The sequence below is a fragment of the Rattus norvegicus genome, chromosome 19 (genome assembly GCF_021556685.1).
Source record: "Rattus norvegicus strain SHRSP/BbbUtx chromosome 19, alternate assembly SHRSP_T2T, whole genome shotgun sequence".
NCBI classification, from domain to species: Eukaryota; Metazoa; Chordata; class Mammalia; order Rodentia; family Muridae; genus Rattus; species Rattus norvegicus.
Genome location: NC_141552.1, coordinates 18,891,222 through 18,909,266, shown reverse-complemented (window position 1 = coordinate 18,909,266; position 18,045 = coordinate 18,891,222). Strand labels below are relative to the sequence as shown.

The 18,045-nt window shown below is 43.8% G+C and overlaps 1 protein-coding gene across 2 annotated transcripts; it reads left to right on the top strand.

Annotated features, from left to right (window-relative positions):
* Positions 1–8,470: 8,470 nt before the first annotated feature.
* Positions 8,471–13,187, top strand: LOC147998983 (disks large homolog 5-like). 2 transcript variants are annotated; one of them, XM_087595698.1, is made up of 6 exons: positions 8,471–8,574; positions 9,639–9,798; positions 11,034–11,177; positions 11,600–11,686; positions 11,809–11,971; positions 12,687–13,187. In XM_087595698.1, exons 1-6 carry the CDS (start codon positions 8,493–8,495, stop codon positions 12,714–12,716), a joined length of 666 nt encoding a protein of 221 aa, XP_087451824.1. In that variant the 5' UTR covers positions 8,471–8,492; the 3' UTR covers positions 12,717–13,187. The 2 variants fall into 2 exon arrangements, with proteins under 2 accessions (XP_087451824.1, XP_087451825.1); XM_087595699.1 differs by lacking the exon at positions 11,600–11,686 and having other exon boundaries at positions 8,473–8,574.
* The last annotated feature ends 4,858 nt before the right edge of the window (positions 13,188–18,045 follow it).

Genomic DNA, 18,045 nt, shown 5'->3' with positions numbered 1-18,045 from the left:
TTTATTTATTATATACAAGTACACCGTGACTGTCGTCAGACACACCAGAAGAGGGCATCATATCTCATTACAGATGGTTGTGAGCTACCATGTGGTTGCTGGGATTTGAACTCAGGACCTCTGGAAGAGCTGTCAGTGCTCTTAACCACTAAGCCATCTCTTTAGCCCAAGAAATACTTTCTGAATATGATCTGAGATTGGCCATGGAAAAAGGGTAGCTTGAACTGTCCCACCTAGGTTCTGGGCCTGCACAGGCCTGCTCTCCAAAAGAAACCTGTGTTCACAGCTGTTGGCTGGCTAAGAAAGATTTCACGAGACGTGATACACAGCACTCGGACTTCTGCTTCAGTCATCTGCACAAATTTTCCCGGACGATATCCTCATACCTCCAGCAGGCGGGTGATGAAGCTGTCCACTCTCAGCTCCCCTTCAGCCATCTTGTGGGCACAAGACTCTCCTCCCTGCGGCAGGAACAAGGGCTTCTCCATGGTGGCTGCAGCAGCAGTGGTGGTTTGGCATTCTCACCTAGGAGGCCCTATTCCTTTCTACCCCAGTTCCAACTCACCTCAGGCCCGGGCCTTCCCCCCATCCACTTCCCATGGAGCAGGGAGAGCAGCACCCACTAGAAATAAAAGGGAAGCCCTTGGTCCTGCCAAGAATGAACACCAGTGAAGGGGCTTGTTGGGGGGAGGGTGGTAATGGGAGGAGGATGGGGAGGGGAACAACCATAGAGAAGGGGAGGGGGAGGGGCTAGGGGGATGTTTGCCTGGAAACCTGGAAAGGTAATAACAATTGAAAAGTAAATAAGAAATACCCAATTTAATAAAGATGGAGAAAAAAAGAGAAAAGTGTCACACATTTAAAACAGAAGAATATGGGCCCTAATTTTAAACCACAGCTCTGTCAATTAACTAAACCTTTAAAAAGCTCAGAAAATCAGGCCAAACAATATTTTCTCGGTTTATGTATCTGTAATGTCGCATAAATAATAATGTCCGTTTCTTGCTATTGTGGAGGGAATTAAATAGATAATATGTAATCATGGAAGTTTTGAAGTACCATCCATTTTTCTGTTCATTAAATCACTCTTCCTCATTTCATTGATCAAGTATGTATGTTTTCTTTTCATAATTACATGTATAATAAAACCAGCATAAAAACCTTCAGAATTGTATAAGCTTTCACTTTTAACAAATTAAATTAGTTGTTCTTTGTATTTCTGCTGAACATTTAAATGTTCTTTATATGTCCCAGTGCGAGTTTATTAGGTACCTATAAACTTTAAACTCTTTGCCTGAGAGCATGAGTACTATTTAATTATATAGTAACTACACTCAGGCTGTCTTTGTATTAGAACCAATTATATCAGACTCTAAGAAAAATTACTATTGCTTTAAAGTTTGTGTGTGTATGAGTGAGAGTATGAGTATGAGTGTCTCTGTGTGTGTGTGTGTGTGTGTGTGTGTGTGTGTGTGTGTGTGTGTGTGTGTGTGTGCAGCACATGACCAAACAACTTTCAGGAGCCATTTCTCTCCTTCTGTCATGTGGGTCCCAGGATGTAACCCAGATGTTTGACTTTGGCAATAAATAATATTACCCACTAAATAAATAAATAAACAAAGAAAAAACAAGCCACAAATAAACTTTAAAAGTAAAGGCCAGAAGTTCACAGAATAGTAGCATTGGCCTTACCATATCCTTTCTTTGGGGATGGGAAAATTAATGTTCTGAAATCCATGACCTTCAGGAACTGTGATATTCATGGAAATTCAATTCCTTTGCAGATGCTCCAGTTGTCAGTTGTCAGTTGTCCAGAAAGGTCAGCTTAAGCTTGCGGGACCCCCACCATCCCCCCCCCCGCCTCCACAGAAAGCTCAAAAGACACTGCCCAGAACTTACTCCACATTCCCCAGAACCACTTTCTTGGTCAATCATTTCTTTGAGACGAAAGGTCAGACTCCTTCACCCTAGTCTCTCCACAATCGACATCCCCCCTCCCAAAACACTTCTAAGACTGGAAAACATGTCTTAGGATGTATCTGCCAGACTCGGACTGAGAGAAACTAGGGCACTGGTTGTCACTACAACACTGGTGACATAGCAGAGGACGCCAAGAACTCTCTAGGAGACAGTACAATGTCCAAGAAGGGACAGCAGATGTCATGGGGAGCAGACTTTGCCTCCCTGCTAATGTTCTCCCTGTACTGAGCATAAGCTGAGGTGTCCTTTCCAGGAGACTTTCCCAGGGCAGAGCCACTGAGCACCTCCTGCTTCCAAAACCAAATATTCCTCAAGGCTTGATTATAAAAACCTTAGTAATTCCTATGCATCTAAATGAATGTTTCCTTCCAAATCCTGCCGAAAAATGTCTCATCCTAACTCAAATTATCCTCCTTCACCAATATTAGCCATTAAAAATTCCTGAGAAATAATACCAGTTTGAATATGCAGTCAAAATGTTCTCCTGTCTTATTATGTACAGGTGCTTGAAATCACATCAAGAAATAGCCTGCATGGAAGGTTGCAATGTGGGTGTGTGTTAGGGGAACACTCATGAAGCCTTGTGCTTAGCATTCAAGGGTTGCCACAAAATTCCTTAGGAGGAAGACTTGAAATCATTATGGTGCTAGAAACAGTGTGGAGGCCAGTTGGCAGAGGAAAGTGAAACATTAGAGCCACCAGTGAAGGCTCCTGTTGGGCCCTACCTTGGTGTTTCCCTCCCCCCTCGCTGAGCCTTTCAGCCTGCTATAGCAAGAAATTGTTTACACCTTTGCCAGCTGCTCTTAGCCCCTGATTTGGGGCTGGGATTTTCCATGGCACCCTTCCTCCCCACTGAGCTTTCCTGCTTCTTGTTTTGAAGAAGCTGTTTATGCCCCTGATTGGGCTGGAACTTTCACCACACAGACTTGTCCTATTTTCCTGGTTGGGGATTTTCACCTGCCTTGTTGTTTTTCCACTGCTTTTGCCTCTGGTATATAAGGAGATCTCAGTAAAGCCTTGGTGGCACTCGCTAAAAAGGGGTGACCCGTGTACATGTTTTCTTTCAACCCCACAAACCTACACCTGATATTCACACACTGTCGGCACAGGCACTGACAATAGGTATCACAATAGAAACTAGTAACTAGATTTAACCAAACTATCACATTAATGCTGTATTTCGTGGTAATTTTTTTTTTTTTTTTGCTCTCCTAGAACCTGGAAGAGGCTTGGGGTTTTCTAATCCTACTCATAATTTATTATCCTTCCCAACACTATGTGCTTTGTTCTGTAAATGCTAGCAGCGCCATCCAATACCTAGGATATTTACTACTGACATGTGTGACGTGAGACAAAACAGTCCCTGTCATCCCTCACCTGAATAAACTTCCTTAGAGGACAATGTAGTTGGAGGGTACTTCTTTCCTCTCCAAGATAGAGAAACATTTCCAGTCTTCAGACAAGTGTGTCAGCCATTGTCCAGTGACTGTCTTGAGATGTCCACATTGTCAGCTGAGTGTCGTCATCCAGCCTGCCCTGTAATTGTTGTAGATGATTAATAGGGTTCCAGCCCTAGGATTTAATTCAGTGCTACAGTACTTGCCAAACATGCTCAAAGCCCTAGCTGCCACCCTAGTCCTGTGTGCTCTAGAGAAAGACAATACAGAACCACATTGTCTATCAAGTTTCTCCTCCAATAGAAGGAGAATCTGCATCCGGTCTTTTAAGTAACTCTAATCCCCAGCTTCCCTACACCTCCCTCCATCGATTCCATTATTGGTGCATTTTCAGTAATGCTCACTTTATTTTTGGTGTGCAAAGAATATGCACCATGTCAGTAAAGTGTGTGTGTGTGTGTGTGTGTGTGTGTGTGTGTTCATCCATGAACTCACTATAAATTATTATCAAATGACCCAGAAGACCGTGGAGAAACCTGTCGATGTGCATGCAGAATTATGTTACTACTGTTCCATGGCACCTTGCAGGTAACACTGAAATACTGGGCTGCTTTAATAGAGTCTAAAACCAGGCTATGCATGGTTTTCGGTGAGATTGTGATGTGCAACACCACAACAGAGATCAGCAGAAGCTTCGTTTATTCCATGCTGCTGTTACCAAGTGAGGCAAAGCCTCATCCCATAGAGAGTCTAGTAGGATCTGATGAAGGGCAATAAACTCAGGGTTGAAATCAAGCCTTTAGAAACAAAGAGAAAAACACAAAGTCAAGGAAAGCAAGAGCTGTCTTTTCTTCCTCTTTTTTTTTTTTTTTGAGAAGATCCACAAGAGAGACAACCCTTCCTCAAACTAACAATGCACAAGAGAGACAGTAATGAATTACAAATCAGAAATGAAATGAGGGACATAACAATAGACACCGAGCAAATTCCAAAATCATTAGTTCTTACTCCCGAGGACTTTATGCCAGAAAACTGGAATATTCATTCGATATTGTTGATTTTGTAGACAGATAACAATTACCAAAGTTAAATCCAGATCTGGGAAGGTATCTGAATAATACCCCTAAGAAAATAGATACACTCATTAAAGGTTGCATACATTATATATTATATTGCTTTCTTTTTGCATGATTAAACCCCTTCAAGGACATTTAGCTATGTTATAGAAAGTGTTACTTTTAAAACAAAAGGACAAAGAGAGAAATTGAGGAGTCACTGAGAGACACTTCCCAGACAGGATCAAGGAAAGACGGCTGAGGGATGCAAGCAGGGGCTGCAATGCTGCCCTTGAGTAGAAAATGTTTTTCTCACTTTACCTTACACTATGCTGTACTGTGTCCATTTTTTGTGGAAGCGGCTCTCATGCTCTCTGGGTTATGACAAGTATATTGTGATACTAGGAAGAGGGGTGATTTGCTATACAGATATTTTAAGGAGAAGCCTTTGCTTACTCTCACTTCTTTGCCTAGTCTTGCCTCAGTCGTTCCTGGTATCATGGGAATAACGATCTTATTATATCTTGCCGAAAGGGAAAGTGAGGTAATGCATATTCATGCCTATATAAGGGTTAATAAGCTTGCAGCTGCATGCAGTTGCATCTGCCTTTGCTCTGCATCCCCTGTGTAGTGGTTATTTGTGACCTTACCTGGGCCGCCAACGCACTAGATGTTGACAAGCATCACCCTTCTCAGTGTCAGGTTTATTTTCTTTCTTTTTTGAAATCTATGATGTGGAGGCGTATTACAGCAACAATATGAAATAGCAGGCTGGCATGTATGAAAATTGCTGTGTTTAAGCTAGGTGTGGGGACAAGTCCTCAAAAGGAGCTGTTAAGATGGGAAACACATAATGCATTTCTTGCTGGAATTGAGTTGCCTCAGCTGTGTTGCTCTGCCTGCTCAGTGTCCATTCAACATCACTCTGTTTCTACAGAAGAACTCAAGGTTTGACCCAGCCGCCTGTGAGCTGTGATATGGGCAGAGAAAGGCCAGGACACAGTGGTGATTTCCCACTCCTCAGTTATGCTGAATTTTCCACTACTGTACTTGTATACACAAGTACAGTGTGGTCAGTTATTATAGATATTTGTCATTTCTTACAGAGGGCAACTATGATTGACTACACCCAATTCTATAAAAAACAAAACACGGGGTTGGGGATTTAGCTCAGTGGTAGAGCGCTACCTAGGATGCGCAAGGCCCTGGGTTCGATCCCCAGCTCCGAAAAATAGAACCAAAAAAAAAAAAAAAAAACTCAGGAAACCTGGCCCTTGGCAGCAATGAATCAAGAAATATCTAGGATGGTGGGGCATGAATTCTGCCAAGCAATGAACTCAGATAGGTGGGGTTGTGAGGAAGATGTATGGTTGAATAGCCCAATAGATTCACGTTGTATCATCTTGATTTAATCTAAGGACAAAGAAGTGCAGTATCTCTGATGGCTTTCTTCTAACCCCTTGAAAGGTTCACTGGGGTTTGACCTCAGTTCTGCATTCTTCTTGCCGGTGCAGCAACACTCAGGGAAGCTTGAGATTGCCATAGGCACAGTATTAGGCTAGAAATGCTGAGTAGGTGATACTAAGTTGTTCAGATGGTGATACCCATTTCATTTGTTCTTAACGTGAACCTAAGGAAAGACAGATCAAGGTCCTTAGAATACAAAGATCATTTCCAGTTTTTTTCTACCTTTCCTGAATGAAAGACTGGATGGCAGAGAATGGTAAAAATTCAAGAATTGGTAGATGATGCTTTGAATGAAGGGTGGGTTTTTGTGCTGGTTTTAGACAGGTTCTCACTTACCCCATCTTGTTCTCTACGTTGCTTGTCAGGTTCACTTTGAGCTCAAATAAAGCTGCTTCTACTTTCCAACAGGTAGTCTTACAAAGGAGCCTCCAAGGACTGTGAGGACAGCATTAGCCAATGAGAATTGAGGTGTGTAACCCACAACTATAGCTTTATCTGAAAGACCCTCAGACAGAGGAGACTCTCGCTCCAGTCCTGAGGACAATCACCACCCCATGAACACACAGGACTCAGTCTTGATGTAAAAACAAGAGGTTTACTTTGGGACACCAATGCACTGGGGCTCGACATGGTCCACACGCAGGAGGGATGTGAGGAGCCTCGAACAACAGAAATGTACAGCTTAAACAGTCATTTACGATCACACAGTTTAATTAGCTCAGCTATTTCGGTGCCAAGGATAACTAGGCAGATGTTTCTCGGCCTGGATTCCTGGGATAAGGCCATAACCACATCAATGCAGCTATTTCAGTACCAAGGACGTCTGACTTGATATATGTTTTCTTATCCTGGAGTTCCCAGGACAAGGACCAAGGATATCTGTCTTGGCAGGTGTTTCTCTTCTGGAGTTCTCAGGACAAGGCTATAGCGATGTCAGCCTATAGCACAGCTGCATTCACTACCCAGGACATCTCATTTCTATAGTGGTCAGTCAGCTTCCCAGAGATGTTTCCTGTCTTGTAATTGCCCTGCAGTAAATATGTTCTATACCCTCTGTTCTTATGGTCGGGCAGCTTCCTAGAGAGTGGGTGGGAATGTGCTTTCTGTACTTTCTGGTCTATTGTCTAACGTCTAGGGGCTAAGCGAGGGCCAGCTTAAAAGATTCTCATGCTTAAGAAATGGCAGTACTGATATCAAACGGGGATCTTTCATATCCACTTTCTTCCAAGTCTACCAGCCATCTCAGATTGTTGGTGTAATATGCCTGACAATCAAGGACACAGAAAAATAACTTGATACACAGCAAGGACATGGCAATCATATCCTGTGTCGTTATGTATGTTCTGGAAGAGGTTTGTTAAAATGACAATATTGCACAAAGCTTTATATAGGACCCATCAAATTAAGGGTCACTATGCACTGTCATAGCTAAAATGGCTTGGTCAGAAGTGACCACTGGACCACTCTTCTGTAACTTCACATGAGAGGCTTGTGCTTTTTGTGTTTTTTATTTTTGTGTTTTTTTTCTTATTTATTTATTTATTTATTTATTTATTTATTGCTTTATATGTTGTCAGGAAGATAGTTCAAGTCATGGATCTGCCCCCAAAATCTGAGCTTTGCCACTAATACTGTAAACAGTATTAGTGTATGCATTCAATAAAATAACTGGTTTATTTTTAGTACGATAGATGCTTTTGTGTTTTGTGGGGTGATCCATGAAACAGGAGTGAAGATGCTTGTTTCTTACTCTGTCCACTGAGTTATGTCTCTAGGCTTGTCCTACTCCTTTGGCTGCATCCCCCCCCCCCACATCTGCTGACTATTTTATTTTTCAGATGAAATCACACGTTATAGCTTAGAGAGGCCTGTAAGCAATCCTGCTTTGGTAACTTAAGTGCAAAGAGGAGAGCCCCACACTCAGCCTGAGGGTGCATTCACTGGTGGACCAATATTTCAGTTTCCTCTGCTAACAGATCACCACTTTGTTGCCAGGACCATAATGAATGCAATTCTTTCTCCTAAGGAATCTGGTGGCAACTGTCAAATGTTAAGCACAAAGCTTCAGGTTGTACCTATAACACACACCCACATTGCAACCTACCCTACAGGCTATTTCTGGGTGTGATTTCATGCACCTGCACATGATGAGACAGGAGACCTCTTTGGCTACTTATAGGAACTGGTGTGATTTCTCAGTAATCTTTAATGGGTAATATTGCTGACTGAGGAGAATTTGAGGTAGGATGAAACATTTCTGTGCAGGGATTGGAGAGGAAGCACACATTTAGATACATAGCAATGATTTAGGTTTTTCCAATCAAGCCTAGAGCCAAATTTGACTTTGGAAGCATGTGGTGCTCAGTGGCTATGCCACAGGGAAGTCCCCTGAAAAGGGTCCATCAGCTTTTGCTCAGTACAGGGAGAACATTAGCAGGGAGGCAAAGTCTGTTATCCATGACATCAGCAGTCCCTTCCTGGACATTCTATTGTCTCCTAGAGAGACCTTGGAATCCCTGTGATGTCACCAGTATCGTTGTGACAACCAATTCCCTACTTTTTCTCTTAGTGTCCAAAGGATATAACCACAGACATGTTTGCCCGTCTTTGTAGGCGCTTTGGGAGAGTTGATGTTGATAGAGAAGAGTCTAGAGTGAAGCAAACGAAACCTAAAGGTAATGATGGACACAGGACATGGGGAATGTGGAGTAAGTTCTGGGCAGTGTATGTTGAGCTTCCTGTCAGGGGTGTGTGTGGAGGTCTTCCGCTGGCCTTTTTAGTAATGGGCCACAACCACTGGAACATCTCCACAGATATTGAATTCCATGATTAAAACAATTCCTGAAAGTCAAGGTTTTCACATCATTAGTTTCTCCATAACCACATGGAGGATATGGCAATGCCTATGCTATTATTGGGGGAACTTCTAGTCTTTACTTTTACAGTGCATTCGGTATGTTAAATTGATATAATAACACCATAAGTAGTCATGGAGGGTATAACTTTTCTGAATTAAACAGGGCATCAATGTACTTCACTTTCATTGCTTCTGTAAATTCAGTGACTATCTGACAGTAGTAAGAGGGAGAGAATTGTGCTCCTGGCCATGACCTTATATTCTTAGTACTCCTCTGACTACCTCTGGCTGACGGGGCCAATCTTACCTTCATACATTAGAGGTTCTGTGTGGCAGATATTTTTCTACAGTAGCCAAACTATATGGGGCAGGTAGAGAAAGAGCCTGTAACCTACTGGCACTTCTGGGGCATTTGTCATTTCAGTAGGGGTAATTAATAAGTCTGTTGACCATGTCCTCCCCCGACATGTCTTTTTAATGCAAAGTTATTGGATAGAGTAACAGTGTAGGATATCTGAGTATCCCTGATCAATCAAGTCATTGTGGATGCTGAATTGATGATCTGACTTCTGAAACCAGAGGGGTGAGGGTCCTGAAACCAGGTTGTAGCCTGCGTACCTGATAATAATCCTGGAGAAGTCATCTCTCTGGTACTTGTAAGCCTGTGTGGGCGGGTATAGGGAACACCTGGCTGCTTACATCTCTTGGTCTCTATATAGTAGTGGGGGAACTGTGATCCACTTAGGATGCCTCTTACACAGACCAAACTCCTTGCAGTGACACTGGCTTCCAAGCATGTTCTCCTGTTTGGACCTCTCTGTGTTCTGTGTATGCTCTATGCATTCGCCCCATGCGGGTTCACTTGTGTTCTTCTACCTACAGAGGCCTGCAGACAGACGTCATCCCCTGAAAATGTCCTAAACAAGGTGCAGGTCAACGAGGAAGAGGAGAGGCTGAATAGAGAACTGGAGCTAACTACCAAGGAGAGAAATGAGCTGACAGATCGCCTCCTTTATGTGACAGGTGGATCCATGAGCAAGAGGTGTGCATTGCTCCAAACAAACGACCTTGTTCTAAACCTCATCTCCCATAGACAGGAGATTCAGAACCTGACCCTTACTGAGGAGTGAGTTTGGACATGGACTCTCTGATTCTGCCTGTTGAAAATCTGAACTTGTGATCTGAGTGAAGAATTCAGGGATAAAGTCACTGGAGCATGAGTTCCCAGTGTACAATTGGAAAGCCCTTGACAGGTGGTAGCTTTGCAAGGTTCTAGGTACTGTGAGTTTGTGGAGAGTGTTTGTACTTGCTAGGAAGGTGACTGAACGCTATCATCTCCTGGCAGCACCGTTAGGTCCCACATTGTTCATATCAATGCTTAACTAAAACGCCTGAGGCTCAGGCCTGTTCCTTCTTGTCTGTGTGCCTTAAACACTGAGACAGTAATGGTGCATACATTTCTACTGATTCTCATTGTGCTCTTTCCATATTTGTCTCTCTTTCTCATTCTCTGAGTCTGTTTACTTTTCTTTTCTTGTGGGTGTGTCCCAGTTTGTGTGTCTGTGTGTGCACAGGTCTGCATGCATATGCACAACTTTTATATATTTCTGTGTCCCTGCACACTTGGAATTTAGGGGTCTGTTTTTTGACATCAGGATATACCTGTATAATAGTTTCATGGAGGTGTAAGTGCTTTATTTTGGAAGCCCCACTTTCAAGAGCACAGTTCTTTGCCTGTGTGGTCACATTTGTCTATACATTTGTATGCCTTGGGCAGATTATAAGTTTGTGGCAATATCTGGTCTCATCTCCAGAATTATGTGTACTGTCTGTCTCTAGAATATTAGTTATTCGGCTTGTAGCATTCCATTTGTCAAAACAGGAAAAATGAAATCAGAGGTTTCTGGATGTGTGTGTGTGTGTGTGTGTGTGTGTGTGTGTGTGTGTGTGTGTGTGTGTTTGTGTGTGTGTGTGTGTGTGTGTGTGTGTGTGTGTGTGTGGTTGGGTAAGTTATGTGGCCTAGGCTATTGAGAGCATAACAGGTTTGAATGCAGATCCAGCCCTCCTGATTGAAAAAAGTGAGCCAGGGAACCCTTTATCTGGGTGCTTAGCTTCTGTTGTCCTGGGCACACAATTCCAAGTTTCTGAAGCTGAAGAAGATCCAAATATGTAGAATTCAGAAAGTGTCCTTCCAGGGCTTTGCTAGTACAGGACACAGCCTGAGTTCATATAATCCTAAACCTCGATGTTCATTGGGTTCTATCTTCCTGGGGCCAGCCCCTACTTCAGGCCAAATCCATTTTATGAAAACTTGAAGATAAAGGAGAAAGAGGTCATGTCATTACTGCACAACTTAGACACAAAGAACATTGAACATCGTGAGAAATTTCAGGAGCTCAAGAAGGAGATTAACTTCTATCGGTAAGTACTGGTCAGAAGGGCCCCTCATTGTGGAATGGCCATGTCTGCCTCTCTTTGTTCTGGACCGTATGGTCTGCAGCTCTGGGCCCATCTCTTCTGCTGTTTAAATATCACTGTGCCGTGGGTCTTTTGGACTCAGTTTCAGTTCCATAAGAGACTGTCAGTTATCACCACAGTGTCTATGCATCTTTAGAAGGCTCTGGATAGAACTACCCTGATTCAGGCATCAGAGTGTTATTAGGCCAACCTGCGGCTCTGGGGTCATACCAGGTTTAACAAAGCTCAAAGGGTGGACCACATGGTTAGCATGACCTCCCTTGGTTCTACTGTCCTCTTGTGGTTGTTTACTGCCTACTAATTGATGCTGTCCCGATGCATTGGGCTCTCATGGGCAGTTGTATATCTCTTGTTCTTTTGGACAGACATGGACTCTTATTGGTGCTTGGGTCACAGAAACAATTTATTCTTCCCTGGATTGGCCGTTTGCTGTTTGTGGAGCAGCCTTACATGTATGGAGATGTATTCTATGAAGTCTTTATGGGTATCTGGGTCCTGGTGGAGTTTGTGGGATTTGGCAGTTGGAATGGGAGGAAGAGGCTTCAGGATCTTACTATGCAGAGTGTGTTTCCAGCAACCTGCACAGCCGGCTCCTGATGGACCAGGCATGCATGAAGAAGAAGTTGGTCACATTGAAGCAGGAGCGCAAGGAGTTACAGCGATATTTGTTTGAGTTGAACCGGAAAGATAAAGACGAACAGGAGAAGACCAGCATCCTCCAGACCCAGCAAAATGTGGTAGGAACAAGCAGCTGAGTCAGATTGACAATGTCTGATGCCATTTGCCTATTGGATACATCTTTGCTTCCCCTATCACCTTTCTAATCTCCTCACACCCAGTCAGTCACCCACCTCATGTGATAGAGTTATTCATTGCTCTGTCTATGCACAAGTATTCTGGGATGTTAACCACTCTTCAGAAACTGAATTATGGGCAATTATACTTCTCTGCCCTTTCTGAAACTACAGTCCAGAAATGGTGACAGAGGAATAACATATCACATGACTGCATCTCCCTATCACAGATTGGATGCTATGAAGAGTTTTGAACGAGTTCTTGGTCGTGTGACAAAGGTCATGCAGGGGTCATGTGATGGTTGGAAGCACTTTGTAGGGATAAGAACCAAGTGCAAATGGCAAATGAGTCCTGGTCATTGGCTTTGATCTGGGTATCATGTGGCCTTCTCCTTTCTTCCTGCACCCCAATGAGGTCTCTCCCCATTTCCCCATTCTTGGTTTGCACTGGTAGAGTCTGAGGAGCAGCTTGTTCTCCCACAGTACTGTGAGGGTTGCTGGTGATGTTCCACATCCTGCATAGATATCAGCAATGATTTCAGTGAAAAGATCAGTGCTGTGTGTCCAATGCAGCTGAGGGGACAGAAGGCAGCAACTTGACAGCTGGTATGCATGTCCCCACCAAATCAGTGTCTTAATAGCTGCCTTCTCCTCCCAGGTCTCAGGAACTGCAGGAGACATGGCATAGGACGGATCCCAGGAAGACAGCCCCCTGAGGAATGATTTTCTCTCTCAGGAGTTCCCTGTGACGACAATCCTCACAGTCAAAGACTTTTTGGGGGAATATTCTTCTTCTCAGATAATTTCCTCAATGTATAGAGACCATAAATTTATGTATCCGTATGCCAGCCTATCTCATTGAGGTCTTTCTCTCTTCTCATACGACAACACCATTTGAGAGACAACTGAGGGGACTGCCGTGACATCTCACGTCCTAGAGGAGAAACAGCACTACAACTGTGTTTCTAAATGTTCATTAAGAAAATGCTGTTAAGAAATGTTTTTGGTTATGCTTTTCATTGAAGTTTTCTTTTTGTTATTTCATAGTTATATATTCTTGTTACTGTTTTTCATTTTTATACCATTTTAGTTGTACATTTTATGCCTGTTTTTTGTAAATTGTATTCCTTATGAATAAAAATTGATTTGTAACTCTTGACTCTTAAGACCATCTTATTCAAGGGTCCTTCCCCTCCTGTAGACTTAGAACTGACAGCTAGATATGGATCTTTGCATGGTCCAGTGAATTCAAAGCCACCAAGGGGTACACAGGGTGATAGTGTCTTTTGTGTGGATAATGTGACTTTTTTTATGGACACACACTTTATGATGTAATCACTGACATACTGTATCCATGCTGTCATGTCTTCTGCTCATCCTAGTCTATATCAGTCTACAACACACATTCCTTATTGACTGTGTGCACCAGATATTGAGTAACACACCCTCATGCCTGTAGAGCTGCAGAAAAAATGACAACTTACACAAAGGAATATAGAATAATCCTAATCGAGAACCATGTGCCTCAGTTTTTCTTACAATACAGCATTATTATTAAACCAGAAAGATAATGACCATCAACGTCATTTTGGGAAATAGGTTTTTATAGGTGCTGTTTCACTTGATCATTCATATGCTGTGTTTTTTATTGTTGCTGATTATATTTATTTTTATCATTTAACTCAATGGATCTTTTTTTTTCAAATGTATGTCTGGGCCACTCCTGAGTGCATTTCCCTCATGATCCAAAAGAGGGAATCGCATTCCCCATTGTAGATGATTGTTAGGGACCATGTGGTTCTTCTGAGAGAGCAGCAGATGCTCTAACCTGTGAGTCATCACCACAGCTCCTGTAGGTAGCTTTTGTCCTTCCAGGGCATGTGCTATACTAGATGGACACGATCACCTTCAATTAAGGAGAGAGATCTCAGGAGATGTGTATGTACAGGTGGTTGAGCGGTGCCTGCTCAATGTGGTAGGCTGCTAGGCATCCATACTGGGCTCTGGTGCCTCCACTGCTCATTGTGCATTCAGAATCATCCTCCAGCATCACTCAGTTTCAATTCCAAACAGATCTTTCACTTACTATCTATGATCATATAGATTATGCACATCTGATAAAATACAGAAGAGACTAGCCTCCTTCTACAGGCCAACTTGGCATAATGAATTCTTTTGATAGAAAGCAAGATAATTATCTTAATCTATGCAGGTCAGGGAGGACCTCAAGAGCATCCATATTGAATGCAGACTGCAGCTGTGACCACATGTTTCTTTTGCAGAGCACGTCTGTGCAAGCCCAGAGCTTAGGTGGGACAGTTCATGTTTCACCTTTTGCATGGAAATCTGTGATTGTATTGAGAAAGTATATGTTCCACGTGACTCATTTCCAATTTATGGAATTAAACTGACTTAATGTGAGTGGAGGTGACTCAGAGAGATAAAGTGAAGAAGAATAATCCAGTATGTCTGCAAACAGATGCTGTCTCATTACGGCTTTTCAATGCTCAGCAGATGGAGAAGCAAGGGAGAGGCATTGGTGACTCTCAAGCTTAGGTCCTCTAGTCATTATAAGCTGAGCATGACACAAAAAGGGTCATAGTTATCACACTAGAATCTAGTAACTAGATTTAACCAACCTACCACATTAATGCTATGTTTGGTGGTATTTTTTGCCCTCTTAGGACCTGGAAGAGGCTTGGGGTTTTCTAGTCCGACTCATAATTTATTAATCTTCCCAACACTATGGGCTTTGTTCTGTTAATGTTAACAGCGGCATCCAATACCTAGGATATTTTCTACTGACATGTGTGACGTGAGACAAAACAGTCCCTGTCATCCCTCACCTGAATAAACTTCCTTAGAGGACAGTGTAGTTGGAGGGTCCTTCTTTCCTCTCCAAGATCGAGAAACATTTCCAGTCTTCAGACAAGTGTGTCAGCCATTGTCCAGTGACTGTCTTGAGATGTCCACAATGTCAGCTGAGTGAGGGCAGGGCCGGGCAGGGCAGGGCAGGGCAGGGCATTGGGGCAGGGCAGGGCAGGGCATTGGGGCAGGGCAGGGGTTTGGGGCAGAGTCCATGAGATGTTAGTAGGCAACAGGCCAGCTGGGGCTAGTGTGGGTACAGGGCTTCTAGTGTGGGTGTGAGAGGAGGAAATTAGGAATGGTCAGATTCTGATGCAGCATATAGGCCGGAAGCAGCTTAGATCATCTCAGTGCCATATAGGGACATTGTAGACACTGATGGGCAGTGTGGGGATGGTAGGGTCCCATATAGTGCTCTCTGCAGGTGTCAGGAGAGCATACAGTGGCTCTGTCAGACTTATGACAATCAGGCAGGCACTGGGTGCAAGTGAGAATCATGGGACAAGCCCTGTGTGCAGCCTGGTTTGGGGACATTCCCAGGTGCCCCATGGACTGCAAATTAAAGGCAAAGGACACAGGGAAGCCAGCAATTCCCATGCACATGACATAAATACCTGTAGATCTTTCTAGAATTTCCATAGACTATCTGTCACTAGTCTTCATTATAGAAGGCACCAACATTCTGCCCTCTACTTCAACTTGGTGAGACAGCTATTCTAACTCCAGCAGGAAGGCCTCAGGGAAGACAGTAAGAACTCGCAGGTGACCCCTTTTACTATTGAAACAGGGTCTTCCTATGGAGCCCAGAGTGGCTGTAGGATACTAATGCTCCTGCCTCACTGTGACTAGAATTCCAATCCACCCTCAAGAGCAGTTGATTCATCACTAGATCAGACTAAGGACATGTGAGGCCCCAGGGTGCTAGGATTACAAGGGTCCTAGTAAGTTTCTCCAGCCTAAATTACAACCTGAGTCAGTGCTGCTATTTGGGATACCGCCTGATGCCCAGTGACATCACACCTTGGAACTCTTTGTCAAAAATAAGCTGGTATGGGAATGAAGTAGCCACACAATAAACACTGGTCTGGACACTCCTAGGTCAAGAATCCCCTGTTGGAAATGCCTTGGACCGCAAAATTTTAAATTCTAGATCCTTCTGGGTTTTAGAAGATTTATATATACAAAAAAAGAAAGATGGGCATAGTAATTTAAGCCTGTGATCCCAGTCATGGGAAACTGAGTCAGAGTGATGGAAGACTGTAAGTTCCAGGCCAACCTGTGTTTCAAGAAAAAAAAAAAGGCATGGTGAAGATTCCACTCAAGTGGAAACCAAAAGGGTTTCCCATGGGCCCTGCCATCCACTGGTCACTACATCCACTCTCATCACCACAGCCACAGGCAGACACTGGGGAACATTTCCCACTGTCTCTCTTTAGGATGCAATCCACCCCATGATTCTATGTGAGGAATCCCCCAAAGGTTGCATCATGTGAGGGACCTAGAAAGTTCCAGGATTGGGAGAATTTAGGAGTTTATAATTAGGGATGATCTACAGCTGTGGCAAAGCCTTTTCCCAGCACATGGCAGCCCTAGGTTTGCCCCCAACAGTAAAAATAAAATCCCCCAAAATAATTCAAACAAAATGTCCTAAAGCCTGCGCCCTGACCAGTCTCTTCAAAAGTGCCAGGAACCTGGGTCCACATTTAGGACCCAGCACGACCTCTGTGACCCATGAGAAGGGATCTAATATGGGAATTAGTACAGTATGACTTATCCTTGTGGATACCTTTGGTGACAATAACCACCTGACCCCTGAAAACCCATCTACCTGGGGGGTTCAGCACTCATGTCACCCAAAAAGCCCAGATCCTAGGGCCAGCATGGGCAGGTGGTGAAGAAAGTTTGTCTCTCGTGAACATCAGTTGCCGCTCCTGACCTGACTCTATCCTCAGGAGACAATGTCACCCCAGAAAGTGTGGGTGTCAACGGCTCTTCCCAGGCCAAGGCTGGAATACTGCTTAAGTTCCACAATGCACAGCAGTGCTCACTCTAGAGCTAAATGTTCTACAGCTGAAAGGGGTGGGTGCTCTGCTGGCCACGCCCCTTCCCTGCAGTATTTAGTGCACTCAGAGTGGTGCTTCAGATGTGAGGGACTTCTTGAGGCTACTCCCATGGAGAATGGCAGATTCATCAGACAGGGCACAGGGTGAGTTCAGAGCACAGCTGGGAGGAATTTAGGGATGCCAAGCCATGACTAAGACCAGATCCTGGGCTGACAGGCAGTTGAGCTGGAGAACTGGCATCCAAAGTGTGACTGCCTGAATTCCTCTTAGACCAAAAGCCCTGGATCTGAGCTACTTTGGTGCGTGCTCCTAAGTGGGGTCCCAGACACAGCTCAGAATTGGGGCTGTGCATGGACTTTGGTGCTGGCAGCAGGTGGCTTAGCCATAAAGTGCTGAGCTTTCCCATCTGTGCCCACTCAAACTCCTCTGTTTCATTTTAGCTGTGTTTGGTATAGTTTTGAGACAGGGTATCTTGTAGCAGCCCAACTCGCTTTGAGCAACACTGTAACATAAAAATAACCTTGAATTCAAGATCCTCCAACCCCTCTGTCCCAAGTCCTGGAATTAAGACCTCCAGCTGTGACCATTTTACTGCAGCATAGGATCCATCTGTATTAGAGTGAGCTTTGGAAATACTGGAGCTCCGACTGTTCCTTAGAATTCAGGTTTCCTTAATTCTTAGCAGGAGTTTTGTGATGATGCTGATGAGAGAGTCAGGAGTTAGACTGGGAGAGGTAACAGTCCTGGCAGCCCTGAGTGCTCAGTGAAAGTCAAGACAGAAGCCTGCTGATTAGCACCTGAGTGAAAGTGGGAGGATTCAGAGTTCAAGAACAGACTCAGCTACATACCTAAGACCATATTGCAACATTTTTGTTTCATTTTTGGCTTGTTTTCTTTGAGACAAGGTGTTAATTTATAGCCCTGGCTGTCCTGGAACTCACAATGCCTCTACCTCCCAAACGATGGAATTAAAGGCATGTGCCAACATGCACTGCCACTAATTAATTTTTAATTAAATATGCTGGCACAATCCAGTAATCCCAGTGCTTAAGAGGCCGAGGCAGGCAGATATCTGGTTTCCTGACAAGT

Excerpts from the sequence above, each read along its gene's own strand:
- LOC147998983 (XM_087595698.1), top strand. The coding sequence starts at position 8,493 with ATGTTTGCCCGTCTTTGTAGGCGCTTTGGGAGAGTTGATGTTGATAGA. Across the intron at positions 9,799-11,033 it reads GGTGGATCCATGAGCAAGAG|CCCCTACTTCAGGCCAAATC; the intron begins GTGTGCATTGCT and ends TCCTGGGGCCAG. Across the intron at positions 11,178-11,599 it reads AAGGAGATTAACTTCTATCG|ACATGGACTCTTATTGGTGC; the intron begins GTAAGTACTGGT and ends TCTTTTGGACAG.